This window comes from Mixophyes fleayi, chromosome 1 (genome assembly GCF_038048845.1).
Source record: "Mixophyes fleayi isolate aMixFle1 chromosome 1, aMixFle1.hap1, whole genome shotgun sequence".
Taxonomy (NCBI): domain Eukaryota; kingdom Metazoa; phylum Chordata; class Amphibia; order Anura; family Limnodynastidae; genus Mixophyes; species Mixophyes fleayi.
In genome coordinates, this window is record NC_134402.1 from 50,412 (window position 1) to 72,664 (window position 22,253).

General features: G+C 46.8%; 1 protein-coding gene across 1 annotated transcript in view; it reads left to right on the plus strand.

Moving 5' to 3' along the window:
- Window positions 1–22,253, plus strand: part of LOC142095197 (pepsin A-like) — an 81,153-nt gene that overhangs the window by 14,246 nt on the left and 44,654 nt on the right. The window contains exons 3-4 of the mRNA XM_075178106.1: window positions 591–708; window positions 19,779–19,897. Of these exons, the coding sequence (XP_075034207.1) occupies window positions 591–708; window positions 19,779–19,897 (237 nt within the window). The remainder of the gene's footprint in view (window positions 1–590; window positions 709–19,778; window positions 19,898–22,253) is intronic.

A 22,253-nucleotide genomic window follows, 5' to 3' on the forward strand; every position in this document is an offset into this window, starting at 1 on the left:
TCTTTCTGCCCCCTCATTTTTTGTAGCCCCCTCTTTCTGTCCCCCTCGTTTTTCTGCAGCCCACTCTTTCTGCCCCCTCATTTATCTGTATCCCTCTGTTTCTGCCCCCCTTGTTTTTCTGTTGCCCACTCTTTCTGCCCCCCCACATTTTTCTATAGCCCTCTCTTTCTGCGCCCCTCCCCCGCTTTCTGTAGTCTGTACTTACCTGCTATGTTTCTTTTCTCGCTTCTCTGCTTCATCGCAACTTTAAAAACCCATGGAAAGAAGGTGCCGGAACGCCGTTCTGAGCGTTCTAGGACAAAAAAAGCCCTGACTGTAAGTATATCTCAGTAGAAACAATGCAACCGCCCATATTACTGTCCCATCTGGCAAAACCGTCCCGGACACTTTGCTTCTGTTACATTACAACAATACAGATAGCTATAACCAGAGACAGTGAATTGTTCTCAATGGGTGAGTTCACATGGTGGATATTAATTTCTAGAAATGATCACACAGGAATAATAGTGTGTTTTACAGTACTATTATTTTTTATTTATAAGGTGCCAGGACCGCCTGTAATGTCTTCCCATTTATGTTTGTTTTGCTAGAATGAATATGTTGGCACCATTTACATTGGAACTCCCCCACAAGAGTTCTCAGTAGTGTTTGACACTGGATCTGCCAACCTGTGGGTCCCATCAGTCTCCTGTACCAGTGCTGCTTGCAGTAAGTAATTCTCAGGGCTGTTATCACATAACGAAGAAAATAGGAGATATCTATAGAAACCCATGTATACCTTACAGTAGCTGGTTACAGGGAAGGAAACCCACCTATAACTGCCATGTATCCTCTAATTAGGAAGACTAATACATTATACTGTGGAAAAAGGGGCCATTTACCACGGTCCATTAACCAGAACAGGAAGCATCCCCCAGAGAAAGGAGCAGACAGGATTAAAGATCCTGCTGTTACCTTAAGGAAGTATTTTACTCACAGGTGCACAGCATGGGTGTTATTGCAGAGTTGTGTTTGTTGAGAATAAAAGGATTATGGGATCTGGTGGGCGACGCTGAACAGCAGCCGGACGTTAGCTACGGCTGGTAGGTTTAGTTAGTGTCAGGAAGCCGTGGAACTTGTAATGATTGTGCTGCAGTGCTGTTGTGATGAAATAAAACAGCAATTGGTTAAGAAGACCGGAGTATGGAGTCACTCATTTGGTAATTCTTACAATACATTGAAACAAAATGTATAATGGGGGAAATTAAATTGTATTTACTTTGGAGTTGCGATTATTGGGGACATTAGAACAGATTAAGCAGCAGAAGAGATCTGTCCTCAGGGAATCCAGCAGATCATGGGAATGGTCCATTCAGGATAAGTAAAACTTCATTTTGTAAAATAAATAATTGAACTCCACCCATAACTATAAACTATAATCATGTATATTCAATTGTTGTATATGTCATAGAATCATCATACATAAAACAGTCACCATTATCCCACAAGGAATCCAGTTATCTCAAGGCATCTAATTACAATTTGGAGCAGCATAAGAAATGGTTCATAGATAATTATCTGGGATAGCGAGAGATTTGGTATCTGTGGTTGTATCTGTACTGTACTCCACGTGGGCACGGCACTGTATAGCGTGGTACCGTATAACATGATATTGAAGGGGAACAAAGGACATTCCGAAAAGAGCAATAGAAGCTATCTGCACCATAGCCTATGCCATCAAAGAGCATACAATAACACAGGCTGGTATCATATCCTATGGCATCACAGAGCATACTATAACACAGGCTGGTATCATATCCTATGGCATCACAGAGCATACTATAACACAGGCTGCTATCATATCCTATGGCATCACAGAGCATACTATAACACAGGCTGGTATCATAGTCTATGACATCACAGCACATACAATAACACAGGCTGGTATCATAGTCTATGGCATCACAGAGCATACTATAACACAGGCTTGTATCATATCCTATGGCATCACAGCACATACTATAACACAGGCTGGTATCATAGTCTATGGCATCACAGAGCATACCATAACACAGGCTGGTATTATAGCCTATGACATCACAGCACATACAATAACACAGGCTGGTATCATAGTCTATGGCATCACAGCACATACTATAACACAGGCTGGTATCATAGTCTATGACATCACAGCACATACAATAACACAGGCTGGTATCATAGTCTATGACATCACAGCACATACTATAACACCGGCTGGTATCATAGCCTATGGCATCACAGCACATACTATAACACAGGCTGGTATCATAGCCTATGACATCACAGCACATACTATAACACAGGCTGGTATCATAGCCTATGACATCACAGAGCATACTATAACACAGGCTGGTATCATAGTCTATGGCATCACAGCACATACTATAACACAGGCTGGTATCATAGTCTATGGCATCACAGAGCATACTATAACACAGGCTGGTATCATAGTCTATGACATCACAGAGCATACTATAACACAGGCTGGTATCATAGTCTATGGCATCACAGCACATACTATAACACAGGCTGGTATCATAGTCTATGACATCACAGCACATACAATAACACAGGCTGGTATCATAGTCTATGGCATCATAGCACATACTATAACACAGGCTGAAATTATAGTCTATGGCATCACAGCACATACTATAACACAGGCTGGTATCATAGTCTATGAAATCACAGCACATACTATAACACAGGCTGGTATCATAGTCTATGGCATCACAGCACATACTATAACACAGGCTGGTATCATAGTCTATGGCATCACAGAGCATACAATAACACAGGCTGGTATCATAGTCTATGACATCACAGAGCACACAATAACACAGGCTGGTATCATAGCCTATGACATCACAGCACATACTATAACACAGGCTGGTATCATAGTCTATGACATCACAGCACATACTATAACACAGGCTGGTATCATAGTCTATGGCATCACAGCACATATAATAACACAGGCTGGTATCTTAGCCTATGGCATCACAGAGCATACGATAACACAGGCTGGTATCATAGCCTATGGCATCACAAAGCATACTATAACACAGGCTGGTATCATAGCCTATGGCATCACAGAGCATACTATAACACAGGCTGGTATCATATCCTATGACATCACAGCACATACAATAACACAGGCTGGTATCAAAGTCTATGACATCACAGAGCATACTATAACACAGGCTGGTATCATAGTCTATGGCATCACAGCACATATAATAACACAGGCTGGTATCATAGTCTATGACATCACAGCACATACTATAACACAGGCTGGTATCATAGTCTATGGCATCACAGCACATATAATAACACAGGCTGGTATCTTAGCCTATGGCATCACAGAGCATACGATAACACAGGCTGGTATCATAGTCTATGACATCACAGCACATACTATAACACAGGCTGGTATCATAGCCTATGACATCACAGAGCATACTATAACACAGGCTGGTATCATAGCATATGGCATCACAGAGCATACTATAACACAGGCTGGTATCATAGTCTATGGCATCACAGCACATACTATAACACAGGCTGGTATCATAGTCTATGACATCACAGCACATACAATAACACAGGCTGGTATCATATCCTATGACATCACAGAGCATACTATAACACAGGCTGGTATCATAGTCTATGACATCACAGAGCATACTATAACAGATGCTGGTATCATAGCCTATGGCATCACAGAGCATACTATAACACAGGCTGGTATCATAGTCTATGGCATCACAGAGCATACTATAACACAGGCTGGTATCATAGTCTATGGCATCACAGCACATACTATAACACAGGCTGGTATCATAGCCTATGACATCACAGCACATACTATAACACAGGCTGGTATCATAGTCTATGGCATCACAGAGCATACTATAACACAGGCTGGTATCATAGTCTATGGCATTACAGCACATACTATAACACAGGCTGGTATCATAGTCTATGACATCACAGCATATACAATAACACAGGCTGGTATCATAGTCTATGGCATCACAGCACATACCATAACACAGGCTGGTATCATAGTCTATGGCATCACAGCACATACTATAACACAGGCTGGTATCATAGTCTATGGCATCACAGCACATACTATAACACAGGCTGGTATCATAGTCTATGGCATCACAGAGCATACTATAACACAGGCTGGTATCATAGTCTATGGCATCACAGCACATACTATAACACAGGCTGGTATCATAGTCTATGACATCACAGCATATACAATAACACAGGCTGGTATCATAGTCTATGGCATCACAGCACATACCATAACACAGGCTGGTATCATAGTCTATGGCATCACAGCACATACTATAACACAGGCTGGTATCATAGTCTATGGCATCACAGCACATACTATAACACAGGCTGGTATCATAGTCTATGGCATCACAGCACATACCATAACACAGGCTGGTATCATAGTCTATGGCATCACAGCACATACAATAACACAGGCTGGTATCATAGTCTATGACATCACAGAGCATACTATAACACAGGCTGGTATCATAGTCTATGGCATCACAGCACATACTATAACACAGGCTGGTATCATAGTCTATGACATCACAGCACATACAATAACACAGGCTGGTATCATAGTCTATGGCATCATAGCACATACTATAACACAGGCTGGTATTATAGTCTATGGCATCACAGCACATACTATAACACAGGCTGGTATCATAGTCTATGACATCACAGCACATACTATAACACAGGCTGGTATCATAGTCTATGGCATCACAGCACATACTATAACACAGGCTGGTATCATAGTCTATGGCATCACAGAGCATACAATAACACAGGCTGGTATCATAGTCTATGACATCACAGAGCACACAATAACACAGGCTGGTATCATAGCCTATGACATCACAGCACATACTATAACACAGGCTGGTATCATAGCCTATGGCATCACAGAGCATACTATAACACAGGCTGGTATCATAGCCTATGACATCACAGAGCATACTATAACACAGGCTGGTATCATAGCCTATGACATCACAGCACATACTATAACCCAGGCTGGTATCATAGTCTATGGCATCACAGCACATACTATAACACAGGCTGGTATCATAGCCTATGACATCACAGCACATACTATAACACAGGCTGGTATCATAGCCTATGGCATCACAGAGCATACTATAACACAGGCTGGTATCATATCCTATGACATCACAGCACATACAATAACACAGGCTGGTATCATAGTCTATGACATCACAGCACATACAATAACACAGGCTGGTATCATAGCCTATGGCATCACAGAGCATACTATAACACAGGCTGGTATCATATCCTATGACATCACAGCACATACAGTAACACAGGCTGGTATCATAGTCTATGACATCACAGCACATACTATAACACAGGCTGGTATCATAGTCTATGGCATCACAGCACATATAATAACACAGGCTGGTATCATATCCTATGGCATCACAGAGCATACTATAACACAGGCTGGTATCATAGCCTATGACATCACAGAGCATACTATAACACAGGCTGGTATCATAGCCTATGACATCACAGCACATACTATAACCCAGGCTGGTATCATAGTCTATGGCATCACAGCACATACTATAACACAGGCTGGTATCATAGCCTATGACATCACAGCACATACTATAACACAGGCTGGTATCATAGCCTATGGCATCACAGAGCATACTATAACACAGGCCGGTATCATATCCTATGACATCACAGCACATACAATAACACAGGCTGGTATCATAGCCTATGGCATCACAGAGCATACTATAACACAGGCTGGTATCATATCCTATGACATCACAGCACATACAATAACACAGGCTGGTATCATAGTCTATGACATCACAGCACATACTATAACACAGGCTGGTATCATAGTCTATGGCATCACAGCACATATAATAACACAGGCTGGTATCTTAGCCTATGGCATCACAGAGCATACGATAACACAGGCTGGTATCATAGTCTATGACATCACAGCACATACTATAACACAGGCTGGTATCATATCCTATGACATCACAGAGCATACTATAACACAGGCTGGTATCATAGCATATGGCATCACAGAGCATACTATAACACAGGCTGGTATCATAGTCTATGGCATCACAGCACATACTATAACACAGGCTGGTATCATAGTCTATGACATCATAGCACATACAATAACACAGGCTGGTATCATATCCTATGACATCACAGAGCATACTATAACACAGGCTGGTATCATAGTCTATGACATCACAGAGCATACTATAACAGAGGCTGGTATCATAGCCTATGGCATCACAGAGCATACTATAACACAGGCTGGTATCATAGTCTATGACATCACAGCACATACAATAACAGAGGCTGGTATCATAGCCTATGACATCACAGAGCATACTATAACACAGGCTGATATCATATTCTATGACATCACAGAGCACACAATAACACAGGCTGGTATCATAGTCTATGGCATCACAGAGCATACTATAACACAGGCTGGTATCATAGTCTATGGCATCACAGAGCATACTATAACACAGGCTGGTATCATAGTCTATGGCATCACAGAGCATACTATAACACAGGCTGGTATCATAGTCTATGACATCACAGAGCTTACTATAACACAGGCTGGTATAATAGTCTATGACATCACAGCACATAAAATAACAAAGGCTGGTATCATAGTCTATGGCATCACAGAGCATACTATAACACAAGCTGGTATCATAGCCTATGACATCACAGCACATACTATAACACAGGCTGGTATCATAGCCTATGACATCACAGAGCATACTATAACAGAGGCTGGTATCATAGCCTATGGCATCACAGAGCATACTATAACACAGGCTGGTATCATAGTCTATGACATCACAGAGCATACTATAACACAGGCTGGTATTATAGTCTATGACATCACAGCACATACAATAACACAGGCTGGTATCATAGTCTATGGCATCACAGAGCATACTATAACACAGGCTGGTATTATAGTCTATGACATCACAGCACATACAATAACACAGGCTGGTATCATAGTCTATGGAATCACAGAGCATACTATAACACAGGCTTGTATCATTTCCTATGGCATCACAGCACATACTATAACACAGGCTGGTATCATAGTCTATGGCATCACAGAGCATACTATAACACAGGCTGGTATTATAGCCTATGACATCACAGCACATACTATAACACAGGCTGGTATCATAGTCTATGGCATCACAGAGCATACTATAACACAGGCTGGTATTATAGCCTATGACATCACAGCACATACTATAACACAGGCTGGTATCATAGCCTATGACATCACAGAGCATACTATAACACAGGCTGGTATCATGGTCTATGGCATCACAGAGCATACTATAACACAGGCTGGTATCATAGTCTATGGCATCACAGCACATACAATAACACAGGCTGGTATCATAGTTTATGGCATCACAGCACATACTATAACACAGGCTGGTATCATAGTTTATGACATCACAGCACATACTATAACACAGGCTGGTATCATAGTCTATGGCATCACAGAGCATACTATAACACAGGCTGGTATCATAGTCTATGACATCACAGCACATACTATAACACAGGCTGGTATCATAGTCTATGGCATCACAGAGCATACTATAACACAGGCTGGTATCATAGCCTATGGCATCACAGAGCATACTATAACACAGGCTGGTATCATAGTCTATGGCATCACAGCACATACTATAACACAGGCTGGTATCATATCCTATGGCATCACAGAACATACTATAACACAGGCTGGTATCATAGTCTATGACATCACAGCACATACTATAACACAGGCTGGTATCATAGTCTATTGCATCACAGAGCATACTATAACACAGGCTGATATCATAGTCTATAACATCACAGCACCTACAATAACACAGGCTGGTATCATAGTCTATGGCATCACAGCACATACTATAACACAGGCTGGTATCATAGTCTATGACATCACAGAGCATACTATAACACAGGCTGGTATCATAGTCTATGGCATCACAGAGCATACAATAACACAGGCTGGTATCATAGCCTATGGCAATACAGAGCATACTATAACACAGGCTGGTATTATAGCCTATGGCATCACAGCACATACTATAACACAGGCTGGTATCATAGTCTATGACATCACAGCACATACTATAACACAGGCTGGTATCATAGTCTATGGCATCACAGAGCATACTATAACACAGGCTGGTATCATAGTGTATGACATCACAGCACATACTATAACACAGGCTGGTATAATAGTCTATGACATCACAGAGCATACTATAACACAGGCTGGTATCATAGTCTATGGCATCACAGCACATACTATAACACAGGCTGGTATCATAGTCTATGACATCACAGCACATACTATAACACAGGCTGGTATCATAGTCTATGACATCACAGCACATACTATAACACAGGCTGGTATCATAGTCTATGGCATCACAGAGCATACTATAACACAGGCTGGTATCATAGCCTATGGCATCACAGAGCATACTATAACACAGGCTGGTATCATAGCCTATGGCATCACAGCACATACTATAACACAGGCTGGTATCATATCCTATGGCATCACAGAACATACTATAACACAGGCTGGTATCATAGTCTATGGCATCACAGAGCATACAATAACACAGGCTGGTATCATAGCCTATGGCATCACAGCACATACTATAACACAGGCTGGTATCATAGTCTATGACATCACAGCACATACTATAACACAGGCTGGTATCATAGTCTATGGCATCACAGAGCATACTATAACACAGGCTGGTATCATAGTCTATGACATCACAGCACATACTATAACACAGGCTGGTATCATAGCCTATGGCATCACAGAGCATACTATAACACAGGCTGGTATCATAGCCTATGGCATCACAGCACATACTATAACACAGGCTGGTATCATATCCTATGGCATCACAGAACATACTATAACACAGGCTGGTATCATAGTCTATGACATCACAGCACATACTATAACACAGGCTGGTATCATAGTCTATGGCATCACAAAGCATACTATAACACAGGCTGGTATCATAGTCTATGACATCACAGCACATACAATAACACAGGCTGGTATCATAGTCTATGGCATCACAGCACATACTATAACACAGGCTGGTATCATAGTCTATGACATCACAGAGCATACTATAACACAGGCTGGTATCATAGTCTATGGCATCACAGAGCATACAATAACACAGGCTGGTATCATAGCCTATGGCATCACAGAGCATACTATAATACAGGCTGGTATTATAGCCTATGGCATCACAGCACATACTATAACACAGGCTGGTATCATAGCCTATGACATCACAACACATACTATAACACAGGCTGGTATCATAGCCTATGACATCACAGCACATACTATAACACAGGCTGGTATCATAGTCTATGACATCACAGCACATACAATAACACAGGCTGGTATCATAGTCTATGGCATCACAGCACATACTATAACACAGGCTAGTATCATAGTCTATGGCATCACAGCACATACAATAACACAGGCTGGCATCATAGTCTATGACATCACAGAGCACACAATAACACAGGCTGGTATCATAGTCTATGGCATCACAGCACACTATAACACAGGCTGGTATCATAGTCTATGGCATCTCAGAGCATACTATAACACAGGCTGGTATCATAGTCTACGACATCACAGCACATACAATAACACAGGCTGGTATCATAGTCTATGACATCACAGAGCACACAATAACACAGGCTGGTATCATAGCCTATGGCATCACAGAGCATACTATAAAACAGGCTGGTATCATAGCCTATGGCATCACAGAGCATACTATAACACAGGCTGGTATCATAGCCTATGGCATCACAGAGCACACTATGACACAGGCTGGTATCATAGTCTATGGCATCACAGCACATACTATAACACAGGCTGGTATCATAGTCTATGGCATCTCAGAGCATACTATAACACAGGCTGGTATCATAGTCTACGACATCACAGCACATACAATAACACAGGCTGGTATCATAGTCTATGACATCACAGAGCACACAATAACACAGGCTGGTATCATAGCCTATGGCATCACAGAGCATACTATAACACAGGCTGGTATCATAGTCTACGACATCACAGCACATACTATAACACAGGCTGGTATAATAGTCTATGACATCACAGAGCACACAATAACACAGGCTGGTATCATAGCCTATGGCATCACAGAGCATACTATAACACAGGCTGGTATCATAGCCTATGGCATCACAGAGCATACTATAACACAGGCTGGTATCATAGCCTATGGCATCACAGAGCACACTATGACACAGGCTGGTATCATAGTCTATGGCATCACAGCACACTATAACACAGGCTGGTATCATAGTCTATGGCATCTCAGAGCATACTATAACACAGGCTGGTATCATAGTCTACGACATCACAGCACATACAATAACACAGGCTGGTATCATAGTCTATGACATCACAGAGCACACAATAACACAGGCTGGTATCATAGCCTATGGCATCACAGAGCATACTATAACACAGGCTGGTATCATAGCCTATGGCATCACAGAGCATACTATAACACAGGCTGGTATCATAGTCTATGACATCACAGAGCATACTATAACACAGGCTGGTATCATAATCTATGGCATCACAGCACATACTATAACACAGGCTGGTATCATAGCCTATGGCATCACAGCACATACAATAACACAGGCTGGTATCATAAACTATGGCATCACAGAGCATACTATAACACAGGCTGGTATCATAGTCTATGACATCACAGAGCATACTATAACACAGGCTGGTATCATAGTCTATGACATCACAGCACATACTATAACACAGGCTGGTATCATAGCCTATGACATCACAGAGCATACTATAACACACACCCCCCAGACACACCATGTCACCCCTCAGCCACATCATGCCACCTCCCAGCCACATCACGCCACCCCCCAGACACACCATGTCACCCCTCAGCCACATCACGCCACCCCCCAGACACACCATGTCACCCCTCAGCCACATCACGCCACCCCCCAGACACACCATGTCACCACCCAGCCACATCACGCCACCCCCCAGCCACACCATGTCACCCCTCAGCCAAATCACGCCACCCCCAGACACACCATGTCACCCCTCAGCCACATCACGCCACCTCCCAGACACACCATGTCACCCCTCAGCCACATCACGCCACCTCCCAGACACACCATGTCACCCCTCAGCCACATCACGCCACCCTTCAGCCACATATAGCCACCCCTCAGCTACATCACGCCACCCCTCAGCTACATCACGCCACCCCTCAGCTACATCACGCCACCTCCCAGACACATCTCGCCACCCCCCAGACACACCATGTCACCCCTCAGCCACATCTCGCCACCCCCCAGACACATCACGCCACCCCCCAGACACACCATGTCACCCCTCAGCCACATCACGCCACCCCTCAGCCACATCACGCCACCCCCCAGAAACACCATGTCACCCCTCAGCCACATCACGCCACCCCTCAGCCACATCACGCCACCCCCCAGCCACATCACGCCACCCCTCAGCCACATCACGCCAGCCCCCAGACACACCATGTCACCCCTCAGCCACATCACGCCACCCCCCAGACACACCATGTCACCCCTCAGCCACATCACGCCACCCCTCAGCCACATCACGCCACCCCCCAGAAACACCATGTCACCCCTCAGCCACATCACGCCACCCCCCAGACACACCATGTCACCCCTCAGCCACATCACGCCACCCCTCAGCCACATCACGCCAGCCCCCAGACACACCATGTCACCCCTCAGCCACATCACGCCACCCCCCAGACACACCATGTCACCCCTCAGCCACATCATGCCACCCCCCAGACACATCACGCCACGCCTCAGCCACATCACGCCACCTCCCAAACACACCATGTCACCCCTCAGCCACATCACGCCACCTCCCAGACACATCACGCCACCCCTCAGCCATATCACGCCACCCCCCAGACACACCATGTCACCCCTCAACTACATCATCCATCACGCCACCCCCCAGACACATCATGCCACCCCCCAGACACACCATGTCACCCCTCAGCCACATCACGCCACCTCTTAGACACATCACGCCACCCCTCAGCCATATCACGCCACCCCCCAGACACATCACGCCACCCCTCAGCCACATCATGTCACCCCTCAACTACATCATCCATTACGCCACCCCCCAGACACACCATGTCACCCCCCAGACACATCACGCCACCCCCCAGACACACCATGTCACCCCTCAGCCACATCACGCCACCCCCCAGACACACCATGTCACCCCTCAGCCACATCACGCCACCTCTTAGACACATCACGCCACCCCTCAGCCATATCACGCCACCCCCCAGACACATCACGCCACCCCTCAGCCACATCATGTCACCCCTCAACTACATCATCCATTACGCCACCCCCCAGACACATCACGCCACCCCTCAGCCACATCATGTCACCCCTCAACTACATCATCCATCACGCCACCTCTCAGCCACATCACGCCACCCCCCAGACACACCATGTCACCCCTCATCCACATCATGCCACCCCCCAGACACATCACGCCACCCCTCAGCCACATCACGCCACCCCCCAAACACAGCATGTCACCCCTCAGCCACATCACGCCACCCCCCAGACACACCATGTCACCCCTCAGCCACATCACGCCACCCCCGACACACCATGTCACCCCTCAGCCACATCACGCCACCCCCAGACACACCATGTCACCCCTCAACTAAATCATCCATCACGCCACCCCCCAGACACACCATGTCACCCCTCAGCCACATCACGCCACCCCCCAGACACACCATGTCACCCCTCAGCCACATCACGCCACCCCCGACACACCATGTCACCCCTCAGCCACATCACGCCCCCCCCAGACACACCATGTCACGCCTCAACTACATCATCCATCACGCCACCCCCCAGACACATCATGCCACCCCCCAGACACACCATGTCACCCCTCAGCCACATCATGCCACCCCTCAGCCACATCACGCCACCCCCCAGACACAGCATGTCACCCCTCAACTACATCATACATCACGCCACCCCCCAGACACACCATGTCACCCCTCAGCCACATCACGCCACCCCCGACACACCATGTCACCCCTCAGCCACATCACGCCACCCCCAGACACACCATGTCACCCCTCAACTAAATCATCCATCACGCCACCCCCCAGACACACCATGTCACCCCTCAGCCACATCACGCCACCCCCCAGACACACCATGTCACCCCTCAGCCACATCACGCCACCCCCCAGACACACCATGTCACCCCTCAGCCACATCACGCCACCCCCGACACACCATGTCACCCCTCAGCCACATCACGCCCCCCCCAGACACACCATGTCACCCCTCAGCCACATCACGCCACCCCCCAGACACACCATGTCACCCCTCAGCCACATCACGCCACCCCCGACACACCATGTCACCCCTCAGCCACATCACGCCCCCCCCAGACACACCATGTCACGCCTCAACTACATCATCCATCACGCCACCCCCCAGACACATCATGCCACCCCCCAGACACACCATGTCACCCCTCAGCCACATCATGCCACCCCTCAGCCACATCACGCCACCCCCCAGACACAGCATGTCACCCCTCAACTACATCATACATCACGCCACCCCCCAGACACACCATTTCACCCTTCAGCCACATCACGCCACCCCCCAAGCACATCACGCCACCCCTCAGGCACATCACGCCACCCCCCAGACACACCATGTCACCCCTCATCCACATCACGCCACCCCCCAGCCACACCATGTCACCCCTCAGCCACATCACGCCACCCCCCAGACACACCATGTCACCCCTCAGCCACATCACGCCACCTCCCAGACACACCATGTCACCCCTCATCCACATCACGCCACCCCCCAGACACACCATGTCACCCCTCAGCCACATCACGCCACCCCCCAGACACATCATGTCACCCCCCAGCCACATCACGCCACCCCCCAGACACACCATGTCACCCCCCAGCCACATCACGCCACCCCCCAGACACACCATGCCACCCCTCAGCCACATCATGCCACCCCCCAGACACACCATGTCACCCCTCAGCCACATCACGCCACCCCCCAGACACACCATGTCACCCCTCAGCCACATCACGCCACCCCCCAAGCACATCACGCCACCCCTCAACTACATCACGCCACCCCCCAGACACACCATGTCACCCCTCAGCCACATCACGCCACCTCCCAGACACATCACGTCACCCCTCAGCCACATCACGCCACCTCCCAGACACATCACGCCACCCCTCAGCCACATCACGCCACCCCCCAGACACACCATGTCACCCCTCAGCCACATCACGCCACCTCCCAGACACATCACGCCACCCCCCAGACACATCACGCCACCCCTCAGCCACATCACGCCACCCCCCAGACACACCATGTCACCCCTCAGCCACATCACGCCACCCCCCAGACACATCACGCCACCCCTCAGCCACATCACGCCACCCCCCAGACACACCATGTCACCCCTCAGCCACATCACGCCACCCCCCAGACACATCACGCCACCCCCCAGACACACCATGTCACCCCTCAGCCACATCACGCCACCCCCCAGACACACCATGTCACCCCTCAGCCACATCACGCCACCTCCCAGACACAGCATGTCACCCCTCAGCCACATCACGCCACCCCCCAGACACACCATGTCACCCCTCAGCCACATCACGCCACCCCCCAGACACATCACGCCACCCCTCAGCCACATCACGCCACCCCCCAGACACACCGTGTCACCCCTCAGCCACATCACGCCACCCCCCAAGCACATCACGCCACCCCTCAGCCACATCACGCCACCTCCCAGACACAGCATGTCACCCCTCAGCCACATCACGCCACCTCCCAGACACAGCATGTCACCCCTCAGCCACATCACGCCACCCCCCAGACACACCGTGTCACCCCTCAGACACATCACGCCACCCCCCAGACACAGCATGTCACCCCTCAGCCACATCACGCCACCCCCCAGACACACCATGTCACCCCTCAGCCACATCACGCCACCCCCCAGACACATGACGCCACCCCTCAGCCACATCACGCCACCCCCCAGACACACCATGTCACCCCTCAGCCACATCACGCCACCCCCCAGACACACCATGTCACCCCTCAGCCACATCACGCCACCCCCCAAGCACATCACGCCACCCCTCAGCCACATCACGCCACCCCCCAGACACATCACGCCACCCCTCAGCCACATCACGCCACCCCTCAGCCACATCACGCCACCCCTCAGCCATATCACGCCACCTCCCAGCCACATCACGCCACCCCTCAGTCACATCACGCCACCCCCCAGACACACCATGTCACCCCTCAGCCATATCACGCCACCTCCCAGCCACATCACGCCACCCCTCAGCCACATCACGCCACCCCCCAGACACACCATGTCACCCCTCAGCCACATCACGCCACCCCCCAGACACACCATGTCACCCCTCAGCCACATCACGCCACCCCCCAGACACACCATGTCACCCCTCAGTCACATCACGCCACCTCCCAGCCACATCACGCCACCCCTCAGCCACATCACGCCACCCCTCAGCCACATCACGCCACCCCCCAGACACACCATGTCACCCCTCAGTCACATCACGCCACCTCCCAGCCACATCACGCCACCCCCCAGACACACCATGTCACCCCTCAGTCACATCACGCCACCCCTCAGCCACATCACGCCACCCCTCAGCCACATCACGCCACCCCCCAGACACACCATGTCACCCCTCAGTCACATCACGCCACCTCCCAGCCACATCACGCCACCCCCCAGACACACCATGTCACCCCTCAGTCACATCACGCCACCTCCCAGCCACATCACGCCACCCCCCAGACACACCATGTCACCCCTCAGTCACATCACGCCACCTCCCAGCCACATCACGCCACCCCCCAGACACACCATGTCACCCCTCAGTCACATCACGCCACCCCTCAGCCACATCACGCCACCCATCAACTACATCATGCCACCCCCCAGACACACCATGTCACCCCTCAGCCACATCACACACGGGCACAATGCCATACACATACATACTGCCATATGTATATACACACACAATTCTACATGTATAGACATAGCCAGGATATAACACCCCCAGTCCCCGGTACTCACCTCATCTCCAGAGGCTCCAGCTGCGCAGTCTGATTGTTGCCTGTCTCCAAGGTCAGTGACTGCTGTCCCGATTAACCCCGCCCCCTCCCGGCTGGTGACAGCGTCTGACCGAAAGGGAGACTGAGATCAATTACTTCATTTATGACATTATGTATCTGCAGATGATAATATACGTGAAACTTTACATCTAACGTCTAGATACATTCACTAGATCCATGGTACACGCAGAGATACGCCTCCATCTATAGGTGTCTGACATACATCCCCATGTCCATCTATAAGTGTCTGATATACATCCCCATGTCCATCTATAAGTGTCTGACATACATCCACATGTCCATCTATAAGTGTCTGACATACATCCCCATGTCCATCTATAGGTGTCTGACATACATCCCCATGTCCATCTATAGGTGTCTGACATACATCCCCATGTCCATCTATAGGTGTCTGACATACATCCCCATGCCCATCTATAGGTGTCTGACATACATCCCCATGCCCATCTATAAGTGCCTGACATACATCCCCATGCCCATCTATAAGTGCCTGACATACATCCCCATGTCCATATATAAGTGTCTGACATACATCCCCATGTCCATCTATAGGTGTCTGACATACATCCCTATGTCCATCTATAGGTGTCTGACATACATCCCCATGTCCATCTATAAGTGTCTGACATACATCCCCATGTCCATCTATAAGTGTCTGACATACATCCCCATGTCCATCTATAAGTGTCTGACATACATCCCCATGCCCATCTATAAGTGTCTGACATACATCCCCATGCCCATCTATAAGTGTCTGACATACATCCCCATGTCCATCTATAGGTGTCTGACATACATCCCCATGTCCATCTATAAGTGTCTGACAGACATCCCCATGTCCATCTATAAGTGTCTGACATACATCCCCATGTCCATCTATAAGTGTCTGACAGACATCCCCATGTCCATCTATAAGTGTCTGACATAAATCCCCATGTCCATCTATAGGTGTCTGACATACATCCCCATGTCCATCTATAGGTGTCTGACATACATCCCCATGTCCATCTATAAGTGTCTGACATACATCCCCATGTCCATCTATAAGTGTCTGACATACATCCCCATGTCCATCTATAAGTGTCTGACATACATCCCCATGCCCATCTATAAGTGTCTGACATACATCCCCATGTCCATCTATAAGTGTCTGACATACATCCCCATGCCCATATATAGGTGTCTGACATACATCCCCATGTCCATCTATAAGTGTCTGACATACATCCCCATGTCCATCTATAGGTGTCTGACATACATCCCCATGTCCATCTATAAGTGTCTGACATACATCCCCATGCCCCCACCAGTGGAGGTTCCAAGTCCACCTCTCCAAGCACAAGTATAGGATGTGCTCAGCTACACATATAGGGGCAAGTTGTCCGCATGTGCGGCTCCATAAAGTTGCATTTTTGCACGGTGCAAATGGACTTACAACCAAACCTAAATTAGCCCCTAAATCTTCTAAATAAACATCAAGTTTAAATGTAAGACAATCCTTTTAATAGCAAACTGAATAGAAATTCATTGTCATCTCCTGAGCTAATGGTCACATGTCTTGGTACTAAGGGAGGCCAGTAGTGGCAGTAGAGGACGTCCCCAGCAATAGAAGGGTTACCCCCGTTCTGCTCTACGCAAGGAACCAATTTTTAGGCTTCTACTTCCATTATTTAAATGAGAAAAAATATTTTATGTATAAAAAATGACGGCAGGTATAAATGGTGTGCCTGAGTCACTAAGGACAGCAAACAAAAAAAATGGAGTAACTTTGCTACTTGGCAAATTCATGTTGCACTGGAGGGAGAGGTAAATAGTTGGGGTAGGGCATGTCCTAGATAAACTTTAGATTTCAACATAAAAATAAAGCTGTCAAGTATTTGTGTGTTACATGAAAACAGCCAGTATTTATCTTATGTGCAAAATAATAAACTAATTTGCACCCATTGCATTGAAACATGGTTTGTCCAGAATCAAATTTGCTCCTTTTTTTGGCCTTGCTCTCCCTAATGACTCAGGCCCGTTATGTCTACCTGAATGTCTATCTTTTCTGGAGACTGGGCAATAAGAAAAATAATTTATTGCAGTAATTTCAGAAACCCTCACACAGCGAAAGAGCTGAGGCCCCAGTGATAATCCATCGTCATCATCATCACCATTTATTTATAATCCCACCCTCTTTCCACAGCAATAGGGTTTTGTTAAATAAATCTCTAAATTCTACACGAAATCCCAATGCCCACGACCTCCCCTAAACTAACTGTAATAATATACTAAATGTGACAGCAGCTGTTGGTGACTATCGGATACATCAAACACAATACACATCTCTAAGTGCTGGAAATAGAGGACACCAAGTGGAATCCTCGCGATTCCTTGTATATTGCACTTACAATATGGACATAAATCATCTAAGATGCCACTAGAAGGAAGTCCTGTCAAACATACAAAATCCATCTACATCATATAAAAATAGATTTGTGTTTCCAACAAACCCAAAATATGTGACAACTGGTCACGTCATTATGTTAGAAAACATCTCCGGTCATTAACAGCAGGGGCAAGCGCAGGATTTTGTAGAGGGGGTTTTCCACACCACGTCACCAGTGGACGTGACCAGCATGCATGGGGGCGTGACTGTAATATTAGACAGTGGTTCGCTGCTCTCCAGCTCTTCCTATCCCTATAATATACATGGGCAATGCTTCATGCACTACTGTTAGGTGCACACAGCTCTCCCTTTTTAAGCAGAGCAGTGTGAAGCGGGGGCAGGGTCCAGCCAGGGCCGGATTTACCACTAGGCAACCTAGGCAATTGCCTAGGGCCCAGCGGTCCCCAAAGGGCCCTCCCAGGGCTGGCAGTGAGACCACAATTTAAAAATGGGCCGCTACTTATGGGCCAGTGCTATATGCTTGCCCCCCCCCGGGGTAAAGTCTGCCAGCCAGCCAGCCCCTGAATAGGGGTATATGTTATGCTAAAAAACTATAGTGCTATGAATTTTTTCAGGGAGGGGGCCCCAAACAAGTATCTTGCCTAGGGCCCCATGAGGTCTAAATCCGGCTCTGGGTCCAGCCACCTCAATTATACAGTGCCCCAGGCTTGGAGGGGTGTTTCCGGGCACTAGGAAACCGCCCCTCAGTTTGCCTATGAACAGGTTAAATAAGCCTTATAAAAGGAGATTCTAGACATGTGCCTTACAAATTACTTTGAAATAAATTTGTTCTGCATTTATTCTCCAGCAAACCACCACAAATTTAATCCTCACTTGTCCTCCAGTTTTCATACTTCCACTGAAGTGGTTTCAATCTCTTATGGGACAGGAAGTATGAGGGGAATTTTGGGCTATGATACCGTGCAGGTGAGTGAACCATAACCATTGACTGTACAAGTGAGCTAACAGTCTAATGTCTATTAATGACTTGTCATTGCCTTGTGTATGCATGTTGTAGGGTTAGAAAGGTCCAATCATCCTATGTACTGGAAAGAAACATATTTACATATTATTGATGTGCAGTTTATTATATTTTGTATTTAGAGTTTAAGAATAACAAGGGCCTTTTACCAGCAACTGTAGCTGGGGAAGACTATTATTACTGCTTAATAAGGTTTATGCAGTACTAGCAGAATACCCGGCGTTGCCCGGGATTTAAAGAATGTTTATTTACAAAAATCAATCTAAATATTAAACATACATGTAAATATCATGTTAAAATTGGAGCAGTAGAAGGTGAAAAGTGAAAATGTCAAACTGTATTTGAACTGTATATGATGGAACGAACCGATAAACAATTACTTCAAAACAGCTTGATAAACTATATTTCTCGTTTCTTCATTTGGGGCAAATACATACAAATTTCTTGGTGATCCAACTCTTGAGCACACAACGTAAAACTGTCCATGAGAAAAGCAAGGTGATTCCAAGTTGACTCCAGCTACATGTAAAGATTGTCTTTGGGCCTTATTGATAGACATGGCAAAAGCTAAACGAACTGGAAATTGTAGACGCTTAAATTGAAATGGCATATCAGATGGAATGAGAGGTATGCGTGGAATGAAAGCATTGTCACCTTTTGCACAGCCTGTCAAAATAGTTGCTTCAATGACATGAGAATGGAGCTTTTGGACTACTAATCTTGTACCGTTACAAAGTCTTGGAGGATTTAAATTTCTGAGAAGCATAATGGGTGATCCAATCTTCAGTACCAGGTTATGCGGTGGCATTCCGGGAGGTTCTAAAGAGTTTAAAAATTCAGTAGGATAGTGCACAGCCTAATTTACTTCAACAACGGTATCTATTGATTTGTATAATATGGCTTCTCCAGGCAACTCTTCTTGAATCTTTAAGTTGATGTTGTTTACACAATTATTTTTTGGTGCAAGAATCGCACGTTCGCAAAGCCACTTATGCTCTGTAAAATGTTGTTGAATATTTGGAAATACTTTTGCCTTGAGTTCTTCAACAGACACAACGGTGTTACAAAGTGTTTCTCTGAGTTTGAAGAGACCAGTTACTAGATGAAGCGGCATTAAACCATTCCCAATATTTAACAAATGATCAGCAAACTGACCGTCCATTGTGTTGCCATGCAGAGAAACTCTCATATTTGTGGTTAGTCGCAAAGTGCGAACATGCCTCCAAAGATGTGATGATTTAAGGCATGCATTAATTTCATCCGCCATTGTTCCTTTTGGAATGACCGGCAATGTTTGTCGAAAATCTTCAGCCAATACAACAGTGACTCCACCCATTAGTAAATCATTGCGTCTTAAAAATTGAAGTGTTTGATTGAGGGCCTGTAAAGCATTTTTGTGTGACATGGTGCATTCATCCCATACAATGACCTGACATTGCTGCAGAATCTGAGCTTTTTCTGTTCGTTTAGTGATATTGCAGACGGGAGTTTCACTTCGGGCCAGATTAAGCGGTAACTTGAAAGCTGAATGTGCTGTTCTTCCACCAGGGAGCAAAGTTGCAGCAATTCCAGAAGAGGCCACAGCAATAGCTATCTTGGAATGTACTCGAATTTTAGCAAGTAACAACTTGATGAGAAACGTCTTACCTGTTCCTCCGGGTGCATCCAGAAAAAATATATTTCCCCTTTTTTTTGGAACTTCTTCCAAGACATTGTTCCAGACATTCCAGAGTTATGGTCGTTTTCGATGATTTTTAGGTGTTACCCCCCTCGCCACCCCCACCCTTAGAAGTGCTAGGGGTGTCTTGCCCCCACAATATTTGTTGTCAGACTGTAAGTCATATGTGTACCAGGTTTGGTGTAAATTGTTCCAGACATTCCAGAGTTATGGTCGTTTTCGATGATTTTTAGGTGTTACCCCCCTCGCCACCCCCACCCTTAGGAGTGCTAGGGGTGTCTTGCCCCCACAATATTTGTTGTGAGACTGTAAGTCATATGTGTACCAGGTTTGGTGTAAATTGTTCCAGACATTCCAGAGTTATGGTCGTTTTCGATGATTTTTAGGTGTTACCCCCCTCGCCACCCCCACCCCGTAATGAATTTCAATTTTAAATTTTTTTAGTTGCCTCCGTCATGTTTTAATACACTCGTATGCAAAATTTCATGATCTTCGCTTGAAAAATGTGGATTTGTATAGAAAGACAGACAGAAGGACAGAAGGACAAATTTTCTCTTTTATATATTAGAATATATCCAGCAGAAGCCCAGATGTCATAATATGTGTGTGTATGTGACATCATT